This window comes from Talpa occidentalis, unplaced genomic scaffold (assembly GCF_014898055.3).
Source record: "Talpa occidentalis isolate TD23 unplaced genomic scaffold, MPIMG_talOcc4v2.1 talOcc4.11, whole genome shotgun sequence".
Taxonomy (NCBI): domain Eukaryota; kingdom Metazoa; phylum Chordata; class Mammalia; order Eulipotyphla; family Talpidae; genus Talpa; species Talpa occidentalis.
The window spans coordinates 33,794,782-33,816,742 of record NW_023601104.1 but is presented as its reverse complement, the minus strand read 5'-3'; the positions used below and the strand labels follow the sequence as shown (position 1 = coordinate 33,816,742).

Genomic DNA, 21,961 nt, shown 5'->3' with positions numbered 1-21,961 from the left:
TATCCTTTCAGGCTAAGAAAAGAAGGAAAATTTAAAAAATCCCAAAATTTCAAAAACCTTGAAACCTCACCTAGAGCTTGCCCTAAATATTTATTTCATTAGAAACATAATCCAATAAAAATAGGCTTTGCTAATTTGGAGACCAGAAAACAACATTCAGTAAGCATCATATAAAAACTGATTGAAATAACTTCTTTATAGAAATAGCCAAAAATTAGGGAAAGCAAAATGTAACACAGTTTTCATTTGGGAAAGCAAACAGTTCTCCTCTAAAATTATTTGTAATTCAAAGAACTCTTCTGTTATATTTTACTTTTCAAATTAATTTTCCTAACTGATGAATTCAAGTAACATTGGAATACTTCAGTGAATATTAAGAACTTCATTCAGTAAATATTAATATATAAGTATGAGGTTTTTAAAGTATAAGGGTCAACTTTCAGTTAAGAATAATCTTTAAATATATTTTTAAAAAAATTTCATTGAAAGAAGTTACTGGGTTTTTTTGAATCTTCTGAATAATGTCGACCAAAGGATGCTTGTTCATCATTTTATTTATTTATATATCTAATAGTTTCAATTTCCTTATAATCCTATCTAAAAGGGCAGTTCTCACTATCCTCTAGCTCCTAACTCAGCTTTATTTTTCTTCAAAGTAGTTGTTGCCACTCGAAAGTATACATATTTAGATTATTAGCAATCTCTAATCAACTAGAATCCAAGTTTCATGATGGTTAGGATTTTGCTTCTTTTGGTCACTGTTAGATCTCCAGTACCAACAAATGGGACTGGTTCACAGTAGCATCCAATGAACAGTTGCTGAACGAACAAATATTATGCATGCAATTTTAAAAAATAAGACATTTGAAATAGACAACTGTTTTCTTTCCCATATTTCAGTACTTTTAAATGATTCAAATAAAAATGAGCACGACTCACTGACACACATAAAAAGATACAACAGAATATGGATTGCGATGCTATGGCCAACTGTTTAAACTGGATTTACAATTTAATTACTGCTGTTAGTGATGTTCCATCTGTTTGTTGCTTCATAGACCAAGTTTTAAATTACACAAGTGGTTAAGTATTTCATGATAGATTAAACTCCGTATTTTTGGTGGTCAGGACACTCCCAATAACGCAAACAAGTAGTGTTCTCTGGCAACTACTCACAACAAAGGGATAACACAAGAAGGTAATTTTGCTAGTCCATTTTATTAAGTTAAAATTATCTTTAGTACAATGGCTCACACTGCTTCAATTAAGATTATATTATTCACATTTTACAGATGAAGAGGCTTATTAATAAGATACAGTAGATTCTTATCACAAATCATATGACCATATATGTGAGGGTTTATTTCTGGGCTCTCTCTTGGTCTTTATGGTTGTCTTTATGCCAATACAATCCTGTTTTGATTACTGTAGCTTTGTAGTAAGTTTTGAAATTATAACGAATAGACTAAATTAAATAAAGCATTTTACTTGTTATTACTATATAGTTTAGCCTAAAATCTTTTAGTAAAATGTCTATATACAATTGCTGCTTTCAAATGACTTACACAGTCATGAAGAGATAGATAAGAAATGGATATATGGGAACCAACTGACCAAAAAAAATTCATATTGGAGAGGTGTTAAATATATTTGTTGAATTTGCAAATATAATAAAAAGCAATGTGGCATATAATTAGGAAAAAGAAAGATGCTTCATGGGGGAAAACATTACTTAAGCAGAACACAGACAGTTTCTAAGAGAATATTAACAAGCATTGTGTGAGACTCTTTAAATACAGGACAATATATTTTAGCTACAGATTTTTTTTTTTTTTTTTTTTTTTTTTTTCCCACTGAGGCATTTTATTTCCACATGTGTTTTACACCCCTAGAAAAAGAATCCCAGGATTTTCCCTCCTGTGCGTTTTCGTCTTGCTTCTTCATGGTCCATGATGCCAGCTGAGGTTGTCAGTACAATGAAACCAAACTGACGAGATGGAAGCAGATTATTCTGCCATTTTTCTAGATCTTTGAGTTGCACATCAAATCTGGGGCTGATCACTCCACACTTGTTTAACCTGCCTGTGAGGTTCACAACAATTTTCCCAGCTCTGTGATCATCAGTGATTTCAAATTCGCCAATGTAACCATGCTTCATGATCACAGTTAGAAACCGGATGATAACTTTGGAGCACGGTCTAATAAGAACCTGGCGTTTGCCTCTCTTTTTGGCATTGTTGATGCTCTTGAGGGCATCAGCCAGGACATTCATGCGTACCATTATGGCGGCACGGAAAAATGGCGGAAAGAGGATGGGAGGGGCGAGCGCATGGAGTTATGGAGATTTTCTTATCTGTAGTGCAAAATACTTTCATACTCATCTCTTTATTTAATTAATACAACAATCCATGAAATGGGGAGGAGAATGGGCACTATTTTACAAAAAGCAAAACTGAGGTTCAGAGGTATTTAATGATGCAGTGGCACGAAACATGGAATCACTATTATACTAATGATTCTCATACCTAACATATCAAATCTCATCTGGACTGAGAATAAACAGTTCAAGATCTTCACAGATGATTCTGATGATTACAGTAATTAGGTTGGGGAACCAATATACACCACACCAGCAGTTCTTAAAATTTTACTGGGCACCAGAATAACCTGGAAGGCTTATTCAAACATAGTTTGCTGGGTCCAACTTCCAGGGTTTCTAATTCACTAAATCTGATAACCAGTTCCAGGTGAGAAATCTGTATTGTGGAACCACACTATGAGAATCACTATAACCATATGCATTAAGTATATTTAACAAGTAGGTACTATTTGCAAATGTTGAAATATGTGTGCTACTCAAATTACAAACCATTTAACAATTCTGAAGATTAAGGTCTTTAGCATACTGTTTTGGCAAATTCATTAATATTCCAATTGAGTATTGAGAGATGGTCAGTAATGTCCTTGCTTTCTAAAGCGAACACAGTAGTAATTCAAGAGGTAGCTAAACCCTAAGCATAAAGTAATATTTTAAAAAAAGCTGCAAGTTCTGCTTTTGTTTATACATTCAAAAATCTCTCAATCAGCAAAAGTATATTTTGAAATCATTATTTTCAAAAGGGCAGGGATATACTTCAAAGCCTTGCAGAACTGAAAATGTGTTTCTTCTTCATCAAATAACTTGGGTGAATAAAGAATTCTGGGGTCCGGGCCCTCCCCTGATGGCGCAGGCAGTTGAGCGCCACACTGTGAAGCTGTCCACAGCCTCTGCAGTGTTGGTTCGATCCCGGCAGGCCAGAGAGGGTCCCACATGGTGCGGCAGACCTCTCCTGTCTCACCCGCTGCTCCCCTCAGCAGTGTATTTCGTTAGTCTGCCTGTTCTGTTCCCCACTCTGTCTCTGGTGAATCCTCTCACCCTCCCGCACATCTGGTCTGTGCCCCAGTTCTTGTGTAAATAAATAAATAAATAAATAAATCTTTTAAAAAAAAAAAAAGAATTTTGGGGTCCAAACTCTACAGAACTCCATAGACACTACTCAATTGTCTCCTGTTTAATCATAAAACCAATCTAAGGCTAGTCTACCTTTTCTTCCTCTGTGAGTAACTTTTGTATATTAGTTTTTCTTGTTTGTATGCCTGAGGATGATGATTTTTAAGAAGGTAAAGTACATTTTAATCAAGGTGTTTGTTATGTTTCATTATTACCAAAACATAATTGATGAAAAAGAGTAATTATTAACTCTGCTGAAGAAAAATTATTAGAAAACACATACTGGTATTTAAACTTAGATTTACCTGGCTTCAAAGTACAGGTTCTTTATAGTAAGCCACAACAGAATATCATCTGGCTCTTAGAGAAGAGCAAAATGATTTGCCCTTTGTGTGTGCAGACACATCTTGAACTACTAGCATCATGCAGCAGCTCTGACACTAAATTTTTTGTTTCTGAAAAGAACGTCTAAATATATTCAGTTTAATCTCTCTAACACTGAAAGCAATAAAATAAAGAACTAGGACAGGAATGTTTTTTAAAGAGCAAAGAGCAGCTCCAGAGAAGCCGAACGACGATAGTGTGGCTAAAATGTTCTTGGAAGTATTGTATAGGACTTAACTAAAAAAGCTCTCCACTATCTTCTGAGCAATGAGTCAAACTAAGCATATGCTGTGTAAATAAATCAGTTCAGAAAAGAGTTCCAGGCTTCTCCAGCTGTGTAAGATTTCTCCCCTCATTAGGAAAGCCAAGAAAAGAAAACCTAATGATGTGTTTACTCTGCAAGGTTCAAATACCAGGGGGCTTTACAAAACAAACTGGTAGAACTATCCTAGGAAGTTCTACAGATTGGCTGCTAACAGTTCGTTTTTATCAAATTTGGTACAATCTTGCAAAACAAGGATGATAAGAGGGGAAAGGGTTATCAAGTTGCTAGCTTATAGTAATTATCAACATAAAGCATAAACATAGTCTTGGCTGTGCTGAAGAAGCAGTATATGGGAGAAATCAGGGTCTAAGCTGATGTTTAAATGTATTAATGGGCTAATTGTTGATACAGAAGTAGTAGAACACAGTTTTGAGTTACACTTCATAAAGCAATGCAGAAAGCATCACATTGGAAAAAAGTGATGGAGAGAATGTGCTAAATGGAATCAGTTGAGAACAATCTGTCAGCCTGCTAGACTATACTGTGAATCCTACTGCTCTTGACTTACGTTTTTCTAATGTTTATGATAAAAAGAAACATCTAATATACCAGTCTCCTAACATTGTATAATCTTTTGAAAAAACACCATAATTTCTCATAATAAACAGATGACAGGATGGCAAGGCAGGAGACAAGGAAATGGGGACTTTTATAAAAAAGGAAGTGGAGCCTTAGAATTTCTGAGCCCTTTTTAATGTAATCACATTTAATTCTCATAACTAGAGACTGGGTATTTTCTTCGTTTTTTAGATAAGGAAATTGATAGGGAGTCAACAGCTGATTCAGCATCTACTTAGTAGTCTTGCTACTACTGCCTGCTACTTCACTTCTCTGAAGTTTCCTCATCAGTAAAGTGGGACTAGTACCTTCCACTTGGCAGGTGCCTCACAGGGTGGTCTTGAGGACTAAATGATAATGTATATTCCTAAAAATTGTGGGAATGTTAGTTTCATCCTTCTTTCTGAGACTCGTTCAAAGCCAAAATCTCTCCAAAGTTTAAAAAACTATGTATTGGAAACTCAAGCCAGATTACAGGACTAGAACCCGATTTTCGTAATCCAATGTTTGCCAAAGTGGGTTATTTTCATGTACTTCAATTCATATCATTTATCTTTTCACTACTATAGCATGCTATCTTAAAAAAAAATTAATCATATAGTACCCCCCAGATTGTGAAAACGGTCAACAAGTTTCTTCACCTCCAATCTCTAACAGAGGATTCAGTCCTCAAAGAAATGTCTCATATTTTCAATCATCAAAGACTAAGCAAACCATGAACTAGTCACGCGAGAGAATGCCATATTAACTGAGAAATTCTAAAACCAAACAGGTCATGAACATGAATGTTTATAGCAGCTTATTCATAATAATCCCAAACTGGAAACAACCCAAACATCCACCAACTGGCAAATGGATAAACTATGGTTCATCCATACAAAAGAACACAACTCAACAATAAACTGACCCCTGATGATCTGCAACATGGTTGAATCTTAACCGCATATTCCAACATGAAAGAAGACACAAAAGGCTACTTAATGAGGTTCCATTTATGTAACAGTCTGGAAAAAGCAATACTATAAAAATAAAAATTAGATCAATAGAGGCAGGAAGGGATTGTGGGACATGAGAAGCCTCCCCATGCCCCCAGAATACCTTTCTCTAATCTTTTATAATTTTTATTATCTCATAAAAGTTGATAAAAACAATAATTAACAAATAGAATTGGCTTTTCCACAGAATGATATAATGGTAAGGAATACCAATTCTATCAGCAGTAAATGGGAATTAAATCAGATTTAAGCTAAGATTTCCCAGATGCATAATTTTCTAAGCAAACAGGAAGGTTACCAAATTGAATTAATTTTAGCACTGCAGGAACCTCCTACTTAAGACCTTACTGCATGCTGAGCAAAGGGTATAGATATTTCCTGCTGGTTTTTAAGTTTAAGATGAATTTATATTACAACACAGAAATTCCATTTACCTAAATAAGGTTGCTGGAATAGGAATGAAATTTATCCAAAATAGTGTTTCTTAATATATAGAAACATATTCCCTGTGCACTTTTGTACATTTTGAGTGTTAAAACTAAGTTTTCATTGGCATTTATATAAACAACAGTCTAAGATCTTGGAATTATCTACAAAGATGAGGAGAACTACAAATATTTGGCAAAGACAAAATGATATCTTTTGTTTTTCTTTCAAAATTGAAACCCTTTTCTCCATATATGTATAAGCATAACATGTATATTTCATATATATGTACAAATACATGTGCATATCTGCAAATTTGTCTTTCAACAAGCTCTGCCAAATAGTCCACATGATACTTAGTGATTTTAAAAAATTGCTCCTTCAAAACAGAATTCAAAGCATTATTCCACATCTCATGAGCTTTAAGTTTCAAAATGTGGTAAATATTGATTAAAGAATTAGGACTTAAGATGACATAATAAATCTTTCCTTCTCTATTAAGTCAATCACAAAGCAGCTATGACCTCCTAACAATCCAATAGGCGTAGGGGTTATAAACCAAGCTTCTCTTACCATGCCCACAATACACGCTTGTAATAAGGACAGAGATTACTCTTACTCATTGCTACTAAAAATCCATCTCTAGGAAGTACAGTGAAGTTAAAAAGCTTAACAGCATACACTGAATGTGAAAACATGATATAATATACTTGGGGTAGGAAGTTTTCCACCCCCTTAATATACTTGGGGTAGGAAGGGAAATATGTCATAGTATGTTATTTACATCTATTTCTTCACTGAAAGTTAAATTGTTTTAGCAGTTTCTTGGCATAATTTTAAACAGACAGAATGCAGAAATGAAACAAGGGGATTTGATAAGCTAAAAACAAACTCAATGAAACTTTTATTTTTCATTCTCCACTTAAGCCACAAGAAATGACTAAGAAAGTCACTGTAATTTGGTGTCTTCCAGATATTCGGGGGTCATATGGAATCTTTCAGATGTTTTGCACATACTTTTGATCTAAAACACTTAGAGGTTATACAGCACCCAAGACATTCAATATGCCCAGCCTGAATATACTCTTCTTTAAGGAACTGTGTAAAATTACTCATTGAATTCTAAGCCGGTATACCTTCCTTCAGCCTTTCCAGGAAAATAACCTATTCTAAAATGCCCCTATATGGATGTTATACCAACTTGAATTTTGTCAAATAAGTTATTTGTTAGAAAATTATTTCTCAATTGTATACTTTCTGCCTCATTCCTTACTGTCTGCTACTTCTCCCTAAATAGCACAACCTCCACTCATACAGAAAAACTCAATTAGTATGTAATTTAAGACTAATCTAAATCTTATAATCTCCAAGGAAGAATTTCTTATATGTATTTACTGTTGCATTTATATCAGAAAATAAATTCATTAATGGGCAACAATGGTTTTGCTTTCTTTCCATATAATGATCTAATTATTCCCAAAATACATTTGAATAAATTCTTATCAATAGAATTCCTACCTCGAATTTTACTTTCCATTGTAAATACTGAGTTATTTTTTTCCCCATAAAGAGAAGTAGCTAGTGGTTTCAGAAGTGTAAAGGATCCCAAGCTTTGTGACCATGAAAAACATTTAGAAGCAATGCATCAATTTTTATAAGTATTTAAAATCTTTAACACAACTGATAGAATAAAAGTACAGTTGAGCAACTTCTCTCTTTTTTTTTTAAGAAGTGGGGTACAGGCCAGAGTCGCGGGGGGTGAGAGAGCGGGGAGCAGAACAGGTAGAAGTACTGAAACACACTGCTGAGGGGAGCAGCAGGCCAGACAGGAGAGGTTTGCTATGCCATGTGGGTTGCTCCCCAGCCAGCTGAGGATCAAACTCGCGCCAAAAGGTGGAGAACAGCCTCACAGCGCTGCATTCAACCCCCTGAACCACCAGGGAGGCCACCAATTTCTCTTTTCATGATAAAGCTAGGAGGCAGGAAAACAGGCACATGTGTATACACATACACATACTTCATGAATTTATACCAACAATCCCATTGTATCAAGTGACAAAACAAGATTTGTTTCCTGAAAAAAACATTTTGCAATACAACATAACATGCATTTCATCTAAGGAGCTGTTGCCTAGAAGCATCACTGATTACTTAGAATACTGATCCTAATCAGCCACTAGCTGTTACAGAAACACTGACTATTCAACCATACTCTCCTATCAGGTTTGAGACTACTGACATGTAATAGATACCGGGAGTTGTCCTATAACCTAAAGAATTAGAATTCTATTTCCCTGCAAATAAAGGGGGATTATGATCACTCTGGCTGTTTTATTCCATCCAAAGGTTTATATGAAAAGCTGAAAGACATATACACCCTAAATAGGAAAAGCTTAGAGTCATATATAAAGATATTGTAAAAGTCAAGAAATAGAGAACTACAACAAACCAATTACATGTAGGATATCTGCCAAGTATGTTGTAAGATGTCAATGAATTATTCCACCAAATCACATGCCGTGATATTTTTGGCATGACCAGACAAGAAATTCTAGGTAGCAAAAACAAAATCCTTGACTATTTGGAAAATTTTGGTAAAATTCAAATATTTTGTAATCAAAAACTTCAAAGTATAATAAAATTTCACTGTCCACCCAACAGAATGCCAGAATTGCAAAGTGGATTTGAATTCCTGACGTTTTCCTTTTCAAAAACTTTCATAGTCTCATTAGGATAAACCCCAAAGTTAGTTTATCCCATTTAAATCGGCTATATCAAGTATTACATCTGAAATACAGGTCTTTTTACTACTTTAAAAGGCAGCTATGAGCCAAAGAAAGCTAACAACTTCTAGAAGGTAGATATGTAAGAAACAGATCCTTTCTAGAGCCTCCAGAAAGAATATAATCCTGCCAATACCTTGATTTTAGGAAATGAAACCCATTTTGGACTACTGACCTCCGCAATGGTTAAGAACCTAGTAAATCTATATTGTTTTAAGTCACTAAGTTTGTGGTAATTTGCTTACTGACCCATGGTTGTGGATACATACTCAAAATCTGCACACAAAACTATTTTGTTAATCAGGTTTGGCAGGCATAATATTTTGGCTTGAAACCAAATTCCTATTTTAAGAACAAAAAAGCAAAAAAGATGGGTAAATGATGCCTCTTCAGGTAGACTAAGCTCTACGAACATCAATTACTGAGAATGTTGAAGATTCTAACTATGATTATTTTTCTGTTACTTTCTCCTTTCAGGTCTACTAGTCTTCCTTCATCTATTTTTAAACTGCTATTAGATACCTATACATTTAGAATTGTTATGTCCACTTGATGAAGTAACTCCTTTTACATTATGGAATATCCTATTTCTTGCTCTGAAATCTACAGTGCATAATATAGGAAATTCAGTTTTGATTAGTGTCTATGAAGCACATCTTTTCTCATCTAATTTGTATCTTTACTCAAACTGGATCTCTAATAGATAGTATATAATTGTATTATTGTACCAACTAGAATGTTCAGACCATTTACATTTGGTTGTTGATATGGGTGGATCTAATTCTATCTTGCTATTTGTTTTCCATTTGTCTCATCTTTTCTGTTTTTTCCTGCTATCTTTTAATTGAGTTTCATCATTTTTTTAATGATACCATTTTATCTCCACCACTACTTATTAGCTATACCACTTCCCTCCCACCCCACTAGTGATGTTACAGACATAATACACTAGTATTACTGTTTTAACATTCAAGTTAAAAAAATTCTTAAACGACAGAGCAAAGGACTTTATATCTACCCACATATTTATGTTTTCAGTACTCTTCATTTCTTTTGTGGAAGCAAATTTCTACCTGGTAAGTTTTTTCTGCCTAAAAAACTACTTTTAACATTTCTTGTAATACTTTGTTTACCAAAAAAGTCCTTATTTTACCTTCATTTTGGAATGACCTTTTTGCCAGGTACAGCATTTAGTCACCGCATTAGCATAAACAGAGTAGTGATAGAATGGTATTTGTTTTGAATAACCAGAAATCCATTTCACCTTTAAGGCTCTGGGGTGATTTCAGGAACTGAGGACAAGAGACCTAATATTTTAACAATAGATGCTCTCATTGTGTTAACAATTGCTCTTATTGCAAGGGTCTCAGGAGCTATGACTCAGAAACTGTGAGAAATTAATTTTGGTCATCAGAATGACCAAATACATATTTCTTGTAAATTAGAATTTTACAGAGGCCATTCCAATAATCCAGATGAGAAAATGCTGGTGTAGATTAAAGTGATAATAGGGATGATGAAGACTGGTCACCTTTCAGGTTGAATTGACCAGATTGGCCTAGGCAATGTGTGTAGAGTGTGAGAGAAATCAAATATAACACCAAAACTTTGATGTCAGCAACTGGAAGAACAGATCTGCTGTTAATGAAAGTAAATATGCCCTTGCTGCAGATTCTTTGTTTACTTTCTCCCTTCAGGCAGAATAAACAAGGAATAGCACTCAGGTTAATGACACACTGCAACCTTTAGGTAAGTTTCTTTTTTTTTTTTTTAAAGATTTATTTACTTATGCATACAAGAGCTGGGATATAGGCCAGAGGTGTGGGGGGGGGGGGTGAGAGGATTCACCAGAGACAGATTGGGAAATAGAATAGGCAGACTGACTGAAATACACTGCTGAGGGGAGCAGTGGGCGAGACAGGAGAGGTTTGCTGTGCCATGTGGGTAGCTCCTGACCAAGGACTGAACTTGTGCTGCAGTGGCAGTGGATAGCTCCATAGGTTGCATCTTAACCCCTTGCGCCACCAAGTTTCTACTTTTAACTCCTGTGATCATTTTGCATATAGGCAGCAAGACCAACAGGAGGAGCCAGATGTGACTTAGAATCCATGTTTTCCCTACCTCACCACTACACTTATGCATTGCATGTGGCCTTCCCAGAGACAGTTTACATGCAATTGTTAAGTTATTCAGAACAGGATAGCAAAAGCAGATTACATAGCCTGCATTATGTGCTACAACAAATTTCCTATTGCTCTAATGATTGGGACATTTACATCTGAGTAATCTGGTTCAAAGTGAACACTCTGAAAATGGAGTTACAACTAGGAAAGGAAGACAGCTAAGAAGTCAATTCTTACCATTAATAAGTTCCACTTAATTATTACACCACTCAAATGCTGCAATTTAAAAAGCCATACTATTTACAGCAGACTTCACAAGGGAAAGTGTTATTTACTAAACTATTTTCTAAAATGGTGCTCTCCTGTAGAGTACATTCTAAATCAAGCATGACTTGAGAAGGGCAATTTCCCATGGCAAACTAAATTTCTCTTTCTCTCTTCTTGTTGTACAAACTGAACATGTTAACTTTTGGCTAACTTCTACATATTCTTCTAAATTTTTTTCAAATAAAATTTTTAAAATAAACTTTTTATCACAGTATAATGTAGTGTACAGTTTAATTCTTTTTAAAAAATTTTTAAAATTTATTTATACAAGAACCAGGGTATAGGCCAGATGTGCGGGAGGGTGAGAGGATTCACCAGAGACAGAGTGGGGAACAGAACAGGCAGACTGACGAAATACACTGCTGAGGGGAACAGTGGGCGCAACGAGAGGTCTGCTGCGCCATGTGGGACCCTCACTGGCCAGCTGGGATCAAACTGGCGCTGCAGAGGCTGCGGACAGCTTCACAGTGCGGCGCTTAACTGCCTGCGCCACCAGGCGAGGCCCAACTTGATTAATTCTTACAAAGAGAATGTGCATCTGTGTAATGTAACCAGTACTCAGATCAAGAAATATACTACAAGAACACGAGACTGGTTTAACATTCAGAATTCAAATGAAGAGAAAAAGAAACATCATCTTCCTGGGAGTTCTCAAATAGAAGCATTTAAAAAAAATTACTCAGTAATGATTTTATTAAGTGCTTACAGCAAATTATCAGTAGAACAGAATTAACAAGCTATACAGAAGATCTCCTCATGTAACCTCCTAGTAAAAACCTTTCCCCCATACAATGAGCCAGTTTTGCATGTTTTTAGACTTTACTTGGGGTTGGGGAGGCTGCTGATCTGGGTTGACAATGTATTTGCTCAATAAATGAAGAATACTAAGCACCTACTAGGTGGCAGACTGGAAAGACCTTACTGCCCAGTAGGGGGTACAGGATGGGGGCGGGTCAGTCAACTAATAAGCACTAAAGGTTTGGCAACAGGGATAAACCCCAGGTTTTTTGAGACCACAGAGGAAGTTTCTGCCTGGCCTAGTTCCTCCAGGGGAGGTGTGAGAAGGTGCCCAGGGGGAAAGTGGGCAGAGTTCACCACCTTTCTTAACCCCTGGCTGAGTTCTGTCTTACTTGGCTCCTAACATCACCCTGTCACACTCAGGGCAGGGAAAAAATGCCCTATCATGCAGCATCCTCTCTCTAAATCTCCTTGTACCCTTTGCTATTTAAATTCAAGCGTCTGCCACTATCTTGAAAAAAATCCTGGTGGTCTCCTCAGGATAAGTCCTACCCCAACCACTTTCCTTTATATCCCACCTTGGCCATTTTCCTTCCCTGCTCCCGCTTAACCTCAGAAACCTCAGGCAGGTGATCAGTGACACATTGTGTGCTCTTTGTGGTCTTTTCTGTTGATCACTATGTTTCTGAGATACATCCATATAGTTGTGTAGTACAATAGTTCAGTTGTTATTGCTGTATGATATTCCACTGTACAGTTACCCAGTTTGCTGTTGTTGAATACCCGGATTGTTTCCAGTTTTCAGTTATGTGAATTGCTCTATGAATACTCTGACACACGTGTTTTGGTGAAAATATATTAGCATCTTTGTTGGGTATCTGCCTAAGGTGGTATGAGTAAGTTCAGCTTTAGTGGAAAAATACAAGCATTTATCAGAGTGGTTAAAACAATTTATACTCCCACTGGCTATAGAAAATGAGTTGCAGATGCAACAAATCCTCACCAACATTTGCTGCTGTGTTTGTTAAATCTATTGCTCTCTAGGCAGGCAGTGGTAGCTCACTGTGAGTTTAATCTATGCTCTGCAGATGTCAAATGACATTATGGATCTTTTAATGTGTTTGCTTTTTAGTATCTTCTGTTAAGTGACCATTTAAGTGTTTTGGCCCTTTTACTATTGGGTTATTGGTCTTCCTCCTTCCATGTAAGAATTTTTTTATGTATTCCAACTGAGTTTTTTACTGAGTTTTTTACTGCAATTAGCATTCCAAATAACTTCTTTCCCAATCGGTAGCTTGACTTTTCCTTCTTCATGGTGTCTTTTATTGAATAGTTTCTTAATTTTAATGTAGTTCTATTTATCACTTTTCTATTATTGTAAATGCTTTATGTGTTCTGAGAATCTTTGCTTACCCTAGGATTAAGATACTGCTTTCTTCTAGAAGCCTGTTTTAGTTTTCATGTCTGTTATTCATTTGTAATTCATTTCTTAGCATGATTTGAAATTGAGGTAAAAATTCTTTTTTTCCCACATGGACATCTAATTGATGTAGCACAATTTATTAAAAAGAATACCCTTTCTTCTCTCTATTGTTATCTTTGACATGAATCAAGTGATTACATATTGTGTGCATCTATTGGTTTTATTTCCATTAATTTTTTTGGTGCCAGTACCATGCTATCTTTATTACTGTCGTTTTATAAGGTCTTGATACCTGTCAGTATAAATCCTCTAGTGTTTTTTTTTTTTTTTAAGACCATCTTGGCTATTCTTGGCCCTTTGCATTTCTGTAACTTATGAGTGAACTTATCAATTAAAAAAAAAACTAATCCAGATCTTCTGGGATTTTGTTTCAGACTGTATTGTAGCTAGACAGGGAGAACTAGTATCTTTTCAATTCCGAAACTTTCAATCCTGGAACTAGCATATTCCTCTATTATATGTCTTCTTTCATTTCTCCCAATAATATCTTAAAATTTTCAGTCTTTTTATTAGATTAATTTTGGGTATTTGATATTTTTGAGATACATATGGTATCACTGAAAAACTTATTTTTTGTCAGTACATAAGCCTAAAATTTTTTTGTGTATCAACTATGTACTTAGCAACCTTGTAAACTCATTTAACTCTATTACTTTGTAGATTCTTTTGGACTGTCTTTGTAACAAATGTGACATCTGTACATAATTGCAGTTTTATTTCTTTTTAATCACTAAGCTTCTTTCCCTATTATAATGTCTGGACCAGCAATGTCTAATAGAACTTCCTGTAATAATGGAAATGTTCTATATTTGTGGTGTATGGTAGTCACCAATCACATGTCTACTGAGCAAATGGTATGTGGCCAATGTGACTGATGATCTATAATCTTAATTTTAGCTAACTGAAATTTAAATTTCCATGTGGTACTGAACAGCTCAGGACTAGGAATCTCCAATATAATGGTAAATACAAGTAGTTATATAACAGTCATCCTTGTTTTATTACTGCTCTTAAGATACATGTTTTTATTATTTCACTGAATGTGATGCTTACAGAAGATTTGGGGCTGGGAGGCATAGAACTTCTTATATTAGTTTGCTGGAAGAATTTAACAAAATCATGAATGGATTATATTTTACCTAATTGATAAAAATCTACTGAGATGACATAATTTTCTTTTTCTGTTAATTTGGTCAGTTACATTGAGTTAAGAATGTTAAACCAACCTGTGCTCCTACTGTAAATGCAACTTAGCTGTGACATGTTTATACCAATATTTTTAATATTTTTTAAGAATTTGTTGACCTATATTTATGAGAAAAATGGACTTGAAACTTCTTATACTATCTTCATAAGTATTGATGTTAAGGCTCTATGCAAATATCAAAATGGGTTGCAAACACTTTCTGTTCTTTGAAAAAATTTTAGTAATATTGATGTTATTTTTTTGAAACTTCTTAGAAGAATTTCTTTGTGAAACTAGCTGGGACTGGACATTTCTTTGCATATAAGTTGCAAATTACAAACTCACTTTCATTAATAAATATACTACTCAGATTTTTAAATTTTTGTAGGTTCTAACAAGTCCTTTTCTAAGAATTTGTCCATTTTATTTAAAATTTCAGATCTATTGGCATAACATTTTTTAAATCCTCTTATATTTTTTAACATCCATAGGATCTGCTAAGATGCCCTTTGCTGAAATTGGAAATTACATTATGTTTCCTTTATCAGTCCTCCAGGAGGGATTATTGTGTTTTTTTAAGAATACTGATTTTGTTGATTCTCTTTTGCGCTTTTGGTTTTTAACTTCATTAATTATTGCTCTTTTATTTTCTGCCTTCTTCATTCTTTGTAGAATGCTTCGTGCATGGTTTATGTTTAGTCCAAGGACTTTGCTCAAAAAAGATGATCCCCATTTTATTAACTGCTATATAAAAATAAGTTGATGACTCTCCTGATTCAGTTATCTAATAGTTTACTGTACAGAATGTTTCGTTTTTACAAGTTTCCTCTGACACATCTACTCTAGCACCAGTTCTATACTATTCAGATATTTAAGACTAGTGACTTGTGTTGGTATATTCCCTTTCCAAAGTATCCTTTTATATGTGTGTATGTGTGTATGTGTGCACCTAACAATTATTTAGATACCTTTACTGTAGAATATATAAATTAATCTGTGGCAGTAACAAATATTCCCACACTCTTAATGAATTAGCAAATCAAATTTAATCCTTCCTTACATATGATCTACTGACGCGACATTTAATTCACCATTTAGTTAAGTAATAATTTTATATATGTATATGTATTTATATATGCATTTCCCCCCCATTAATCAGTTAGAAGTCTTACTCTAGCTAAAGACATGAAATCTACACTAAAAGGACTGATTTACAAATAGGAATATATGTGAGGGTGAAAGTTCTTATGTTTTCTGAGGAATCATGTTTGATTGTCAATAAGGATTTGGGCACTCATTGTAGCATAAACTTTCTTGGTTAGCAACTTAGTTTTATTCTGAAGATCCCATTATTCCTATTCTACTTTAGAATAAACACCAAACAAAGTAAAAATGCTACATTTTAAAAATGAGTGATTCTATTACTCCCTCGGATTTTCTAGCTTCTGGATTTGTACACTTGTGGAACAGCTTATACATATCAGTTTAATCAGACATCTTATGAGATCTTTATAAAAACAATGCATTTGCAAAGTACATTTATCTTAAGATAGTACTCAGAGAATTTTATCTAGCTGACCACAGTGTTTGAAACTTCACCCAAATCATGATTTGATTCATGAAATAGAGTTTTACATGTTCATAACTGAAACAAAAATGATGTTTGTCTTAAGGGATACTTACACAACTCACCTAAAAATAAGCAGTTTAGACAACAAAAAAAATGCCTTGATCACAGTATTCTAATCACTAAATCCAATAACAAGAATTGAAATAGGGATGTGTATATAGGAAGAGGATGAAGTTGGATGAATTCTAGGGTCTTATATCAAACAAAAACATTAAATTTCATATATATAAAATTAGGAAGCTGTAGTAATCTTAAAATTACTATTAACAAATTATTTATAATATGAGACCATGTATAATTAAATGTTTAACTTTCTCTCAGAACACAAATCTGGACAGATCATTCCATGCAAGCAGATGCCCAGTTAAGGATGTAGGCTTTTGAACTGTTCCTTCTGGGTTTGGATCCTGGCTCATCACCTATTAACTCTGTCTTTAATAAAGGTATTTAATTTATTTACATCTCAGTTTCCTCATATACCATCTGGGTTTAAAAAGTAACTACTTTGTGAGGCATGATAAAATAAGTCATTGTTTGTAAAGTGTTTAGATCAAGGTCAGGCACATAAAAAGCACTTACTATTAGAAAATATCAGCCCCTCAACCATCATTACTTTACTAAAAAATAAAAAAAAGGCAAGAGAAAGAATCCATAATAATTAAAAATATAAGTCAAACCTCAAAATTTGAAGACACTTCACAGGAAGTTATACCCACTATCAATCTAACATTTACCAAATTTCAAAATCTCTACTACCCCACCGAACAGTATTATTTCTTATAGATGATGATCCAATCAACAAGTGTTTGCTGAACCTACTGGGCACTGTAAAATGCAAACTAGAGGCATAAACAGCTGTTCCTGATAATCATAAAATTACTATTAAAAAATCTCCACTACCCCACCAAACAGTATTATTTCTTATAGATGATGATCCAATCAACAACTGTTTGCTGAACACCTACTGGGCACTGTAATATGCAAACTAGAGGCATAAACAGCTGTTCCTGATAATCATAAAATTACTATTAACAAATTATTTATAATATGAGACCAGGTATTATTAAATGTTTAACTTTCTATCAGAAAGTTATCCTGACTAAGATGACATGTCATTCCATGCAAACAGATGCCCAGAGCCCTGGGGCCTTGCAGGCAATTCCCACAACAAATGGCCTAGAGAGAGAACCAAATAAGCTAAGCTTTTCCTACCTCCTACCTGCAAAAAAGTTAAGGGGGAAAAAAAGCGTAAAACAGCTTGGCTGATGTCATACATGTACTGTTTTACTGTAGATATATGTCAGAAGCACTTACATTCACCAGCATAGTTGTGTTGCACAATGCATTCTAAAAAACAAACAGGGCCTCCCCAGTGGTACAGCAGGTTGAGCGCCGCACTGTGAAGCTCTCTGCAGCCTCTTCAGCGTGGGTTTGATTCCCAGCTGGCCAGGGAGAAACCCACATGGTGTAGTAGACCTCTCCTCCCTCGCCTGCTGCTCCCCTCAGCAGTGTCTTTGGTCCGTCTATCTGTTCTGCTTCCCGTTCTGTCTCTGGTGAATCCTCTCACCCTCTCGCACCTCTTGTCTGTACCCCAGTTCTTGTATAAATAATCTTAAAAAAAAATCCCTATTAAGAAAAGCAAAACAAATCCCTATTTATTAAGAACTAGAAAAATATCAGTAGGTCACTATACTTATTATATTGGGTTTACCACTGATATAATTCCTATTAATTCCTATGATTCCTAAGAATCATAGAGCTGGACATAATCTTAGAAACCAGTCCAACTATACTTTATTTACATACAAAAAATTTGAGATCTACAGAAGTTAGCTTACTTGTACAAAGTCACACTAGTATTGGCTGCACCAACACTGAATTTAACACCACTGATTTCTAAGTGTACTCTCTACTTTAACTTATTACCTATATCTCACTACCTGTGATAGTGAAATATATAAGAAAAAAAAATAGACCAACTTAGGTAATGCTTTGTACCATCCTGTTTAGTACTAAAATATACTTTGCCCTGGACTGTGATAAAAGAAATACTCAATTACTAGACTCTTCATTTACCAAGTTTTGACTAACTTTTAGCACTTTTCATTTATTTGTTTTTCTTCCAAAATTTTTTCCCAAAGATTTATTTATTTATGTGTACAGGAACTGGGGTACAGGCCAGAGACGTGGGGGTTGAGAGGATTCACCAGAGACAGAGTGGGGAACAGAACAGGCAGATTGCCAGAAGTACACTGCTGAGGGGAGCAGTGGGCGAGTCAGGAGAGGTCTGCTGCACCATGTGGGTTGCTCTCTGGATGGCCAGGGGCCGGGGATCGAACTCGTGCTGCAGAGGCTGCGGATAGCTTCACAGATTGCATCTTAACCCCTCGCACCACCAGGGAGGTCATTTAGCACTTTTTAAACAAAAAATCTAGTTTGACTACGTGTCTATATACTGAAATAATTTCCTACACAATTTTACCATACTTGAAATATTTTCTATATTTACAAATTTGAGAATTTTAATATTCTAGAAATAAATACTAACTAAAGACTAGTCTACAGGGAAATTTACATTAATAAGTATACAAGAGGACCATTAATATAATAAAAATGTTAAGAAAAACTCTTGCAATTGGAAACAATTCTACATAGTCATTAATTCCAACATTATAAGATTAATATAGGGTAAAACACTACTTGGATAAAGACAGCTTAATCACTGTGCAAATGGAATTTATTGATCCACTGTAAAATGAGTTTATTGACAAAACAGTTTAAATCATTATTTGCAGCTATACAACAGTTTGTTTTGTAAATATTACATTAAGTATCATTTCTAAGAGTTTAATTAGACTATTAAAAAGTTAATGTAAATATATTTACTTTTTGAGGCTTTTACTGATAACAGCAATACAGTTGTACATTATTTCAAAGATGATTATTTTCAAGAAAGCAATGAATTATCAGAGACTACTTTCTCAAACATCCACTGGAGACAGTCATGTGACTAGCATTAATAAGGATTATGCATGTGGTTTTCTCATATGTCTTGTATGAAACCGGTTTTCCAAAGTGAAGCCCCTCAAGGTTGAAGAAAACACCACTACATCAGACTGGGATAATCTCAGTCTTATCTGATCATTAGTTTCCCTCCCAGAGACTTGAAAATTTAAGACTTCCATATGTACCTTCACACCTATAAATTATTTTCAAATCTGAATATGTAAATTGTAAAACATGTATTATTTCCCCAATTTAAGTATACATTTATGTAATGTATTAAGTTTTTAAAAGGACTTCATACATCACACAAACAGCAACGTCTATTTAAACAACATTCATTGCATATAACCCAATAGATTAAATACAGGTCTGTATAGGAAAGAAACAGTAAATGTTAAGTTCAAAAGGGGTAAATATCATTCACTAAAACTTGATATCTTTATTCCAATCTGATAAAAGCTAAATGTAAACTAAAAACTCAATTAGTTTCTTGAGGTTATTTCATAGCAGTCTTTGAAATGCAAGAAAGTAGGTGATGAATATTTCACACATTGTTATTAATTCAGCTCAATGAAGCAATATATTAATTTTAAGCTGCTGCTGAAATATTGATGTAAAGTGGCTCAGGTATAAAAATATTAATTTCTAATCTCTTCCACTAATAGTGACTAGTTAGAAAAATATACCAAAGGTTTTGTGTGTTGTCAGACAGACCAAGAAAATAATGTTTGACTGTTATTTGATAGTCAAAGTGGAAAAGATCTCACCCAAGACACTACAATTCCCTTTTTTAAAGTGACATTTGCCAACTCAAAGTCAACCTATAGCACTAAAAGAGTTTATTACATTTTACCTTGTCTAGCATGTCTTTTTAGTCACAGAGGTAATTTATAAATAGATTCTTAAGAAGCAATCTAGCTTTGGGCAACAGTGAAACTATCATTCAAATACTCAGATATATAAAAACAAACTATAATTCATTCCACTGAAGTAAACATAGAAAGCCAAATTCATATATGGAAATGTGTATGTTATTATAATCAAATATTCATAGGTGATGGCAACAATTTCAATCAAATATATATTGGAAAAGCCTCTCTCCACCAGATTGATCATAAAAGGAGAAGACCCAGCTGCCCCTTAACAAACATATGGATGGCAAGTCAACATCATCAGTCACTGGGGAAATACAATTTAAAGCCAAGAGACACCATTATCCATTCATCAGAGCAGCTAAAGACAAAACAAACTGACAACACCAACATGCTGAAGAGAGTGCAGAGCAATAGGAACTCCAGCACAATGGTGGTGGGAATGCAGAATTACAGTTACTTGGAGGAAAATTTGCTAATTTCTTACAAAGTATGGATGTTACAATAAGGTCCATAATCATACTCCTTGGCATTCACTCAAGTGAAACAAAAATAAAGAATGACATGTAAAAGATAACTTTACGTAAATGTTTGTAGTAGTTTTACTCACAATTTTCTCAAACTAGAAACAACTTTGATTGTTCCTCAACAGATAAATGGAAAAATTGTGGCAATACAATGGAATATTATTCAGCAATAAAAGGTACAAACTGATAATTTACAAACAATGGATGCATATTAAATGTATATTGTTAAGTTAAAAAAAAAAAAGCCAGTCCTAAAAGGCTACGTAGTATAAGATTCTATTTACATGAAATTCTGGAAAAGGTGAACTAAAGGCATAAACACCTTGTTGGTCACCAGGTTTTGGAGGTAGGAAGATGAGTTGACTACAAAGGGGCAACACCAGGGAATTTGGTGGTAGCGGCGGGGGATGATGTTATCATTGGTAGATCATGACTACGCATTTCACAAACCCACAGAACTGCCCAAAAGGAAGAGTGAATTTTACTGGATACTAATTACACACACACACACACACACACACACACACACCCCACCCCCCAAACCAAGCTGTCAGAGAAACCAAGGATGGAATGCAAGCTGTGAAAAATGAACCAACTATTACAAATGAATGACACAGCAAACTGAAGGGAATATGGAAGAAGAGATTGGACTTCAGTAACTCTACAAATGAGCACTTTTGGCTGAGAAGATAAAAAGGACTGTACACAAATACTAGTAAATTAGTCTCTCACATAAGTATGGGTCAGCAATTCTGAAAAAAACTATGCATACAGTAAACAAGTAAATATACTGTAGATAATAACAGTAAGGTTTCTCACTGTGGAGAAAGAAGTTATTAATGAGCAAAAAGAGGAATGCTAGAATCCCTAAGGTGCTAGACTGGAGTTGGAGGTATCAATATGAACTAACTTGTTTCATGTATATACAGATGTGACTGTACAAACAGAAACAAACAGCTATGTGCACATAAGTAGGTTAGTATAGCTTTGACCACTGAAAGGCCTAGAAGTAGTAACACCTCAGTAGCAATGAAGATACCTTGCACCCAAATGCTGGTTTTTAAATACTATTTTCCAATAAGATAGACTCCTTGGTATAGAGGAAGAT

The 21,961-nt window shown here is 34.7% G+C and overlaps 2 protein-coding genes across 3 annotated transcripts in view; both read right to left on the bottom strand.

Moving 5' to 3' along the window:
- Positions 1-21,961, bottom strand: part of GLCE (glucuronic acid epimerase) — an 83,096-nt gene that overhangs the window by 19,479 nt on the left and 41,656 nt on the right. The window lies entirely within an intron of this gene.
- On the bottom strand, positions 1,856-2,296 carry LOC119238798 (40S ribosomal protein S15a-like). The gene has a single exon (XM_037502810.1). The coding sequence runs from the start codon at positions 2,279-2,281 to the stop codon at positions 1,889-1,891; it is 393 nt and encodes a 130-aa protein (XP_037358707.1). The 5' UTR covers positions 2,282-2,296; the 3' UTR covers positions 1,856-1,888.

Coding starts and splice junctions, on each gene's coding strand:
- LOC119238798 (XM_037502810.1), bottom strand. CDS start 2,281: ATGGTACGCATGAATGTCCTGGCTGATGCCCTCAAGAGCATCAACAAT.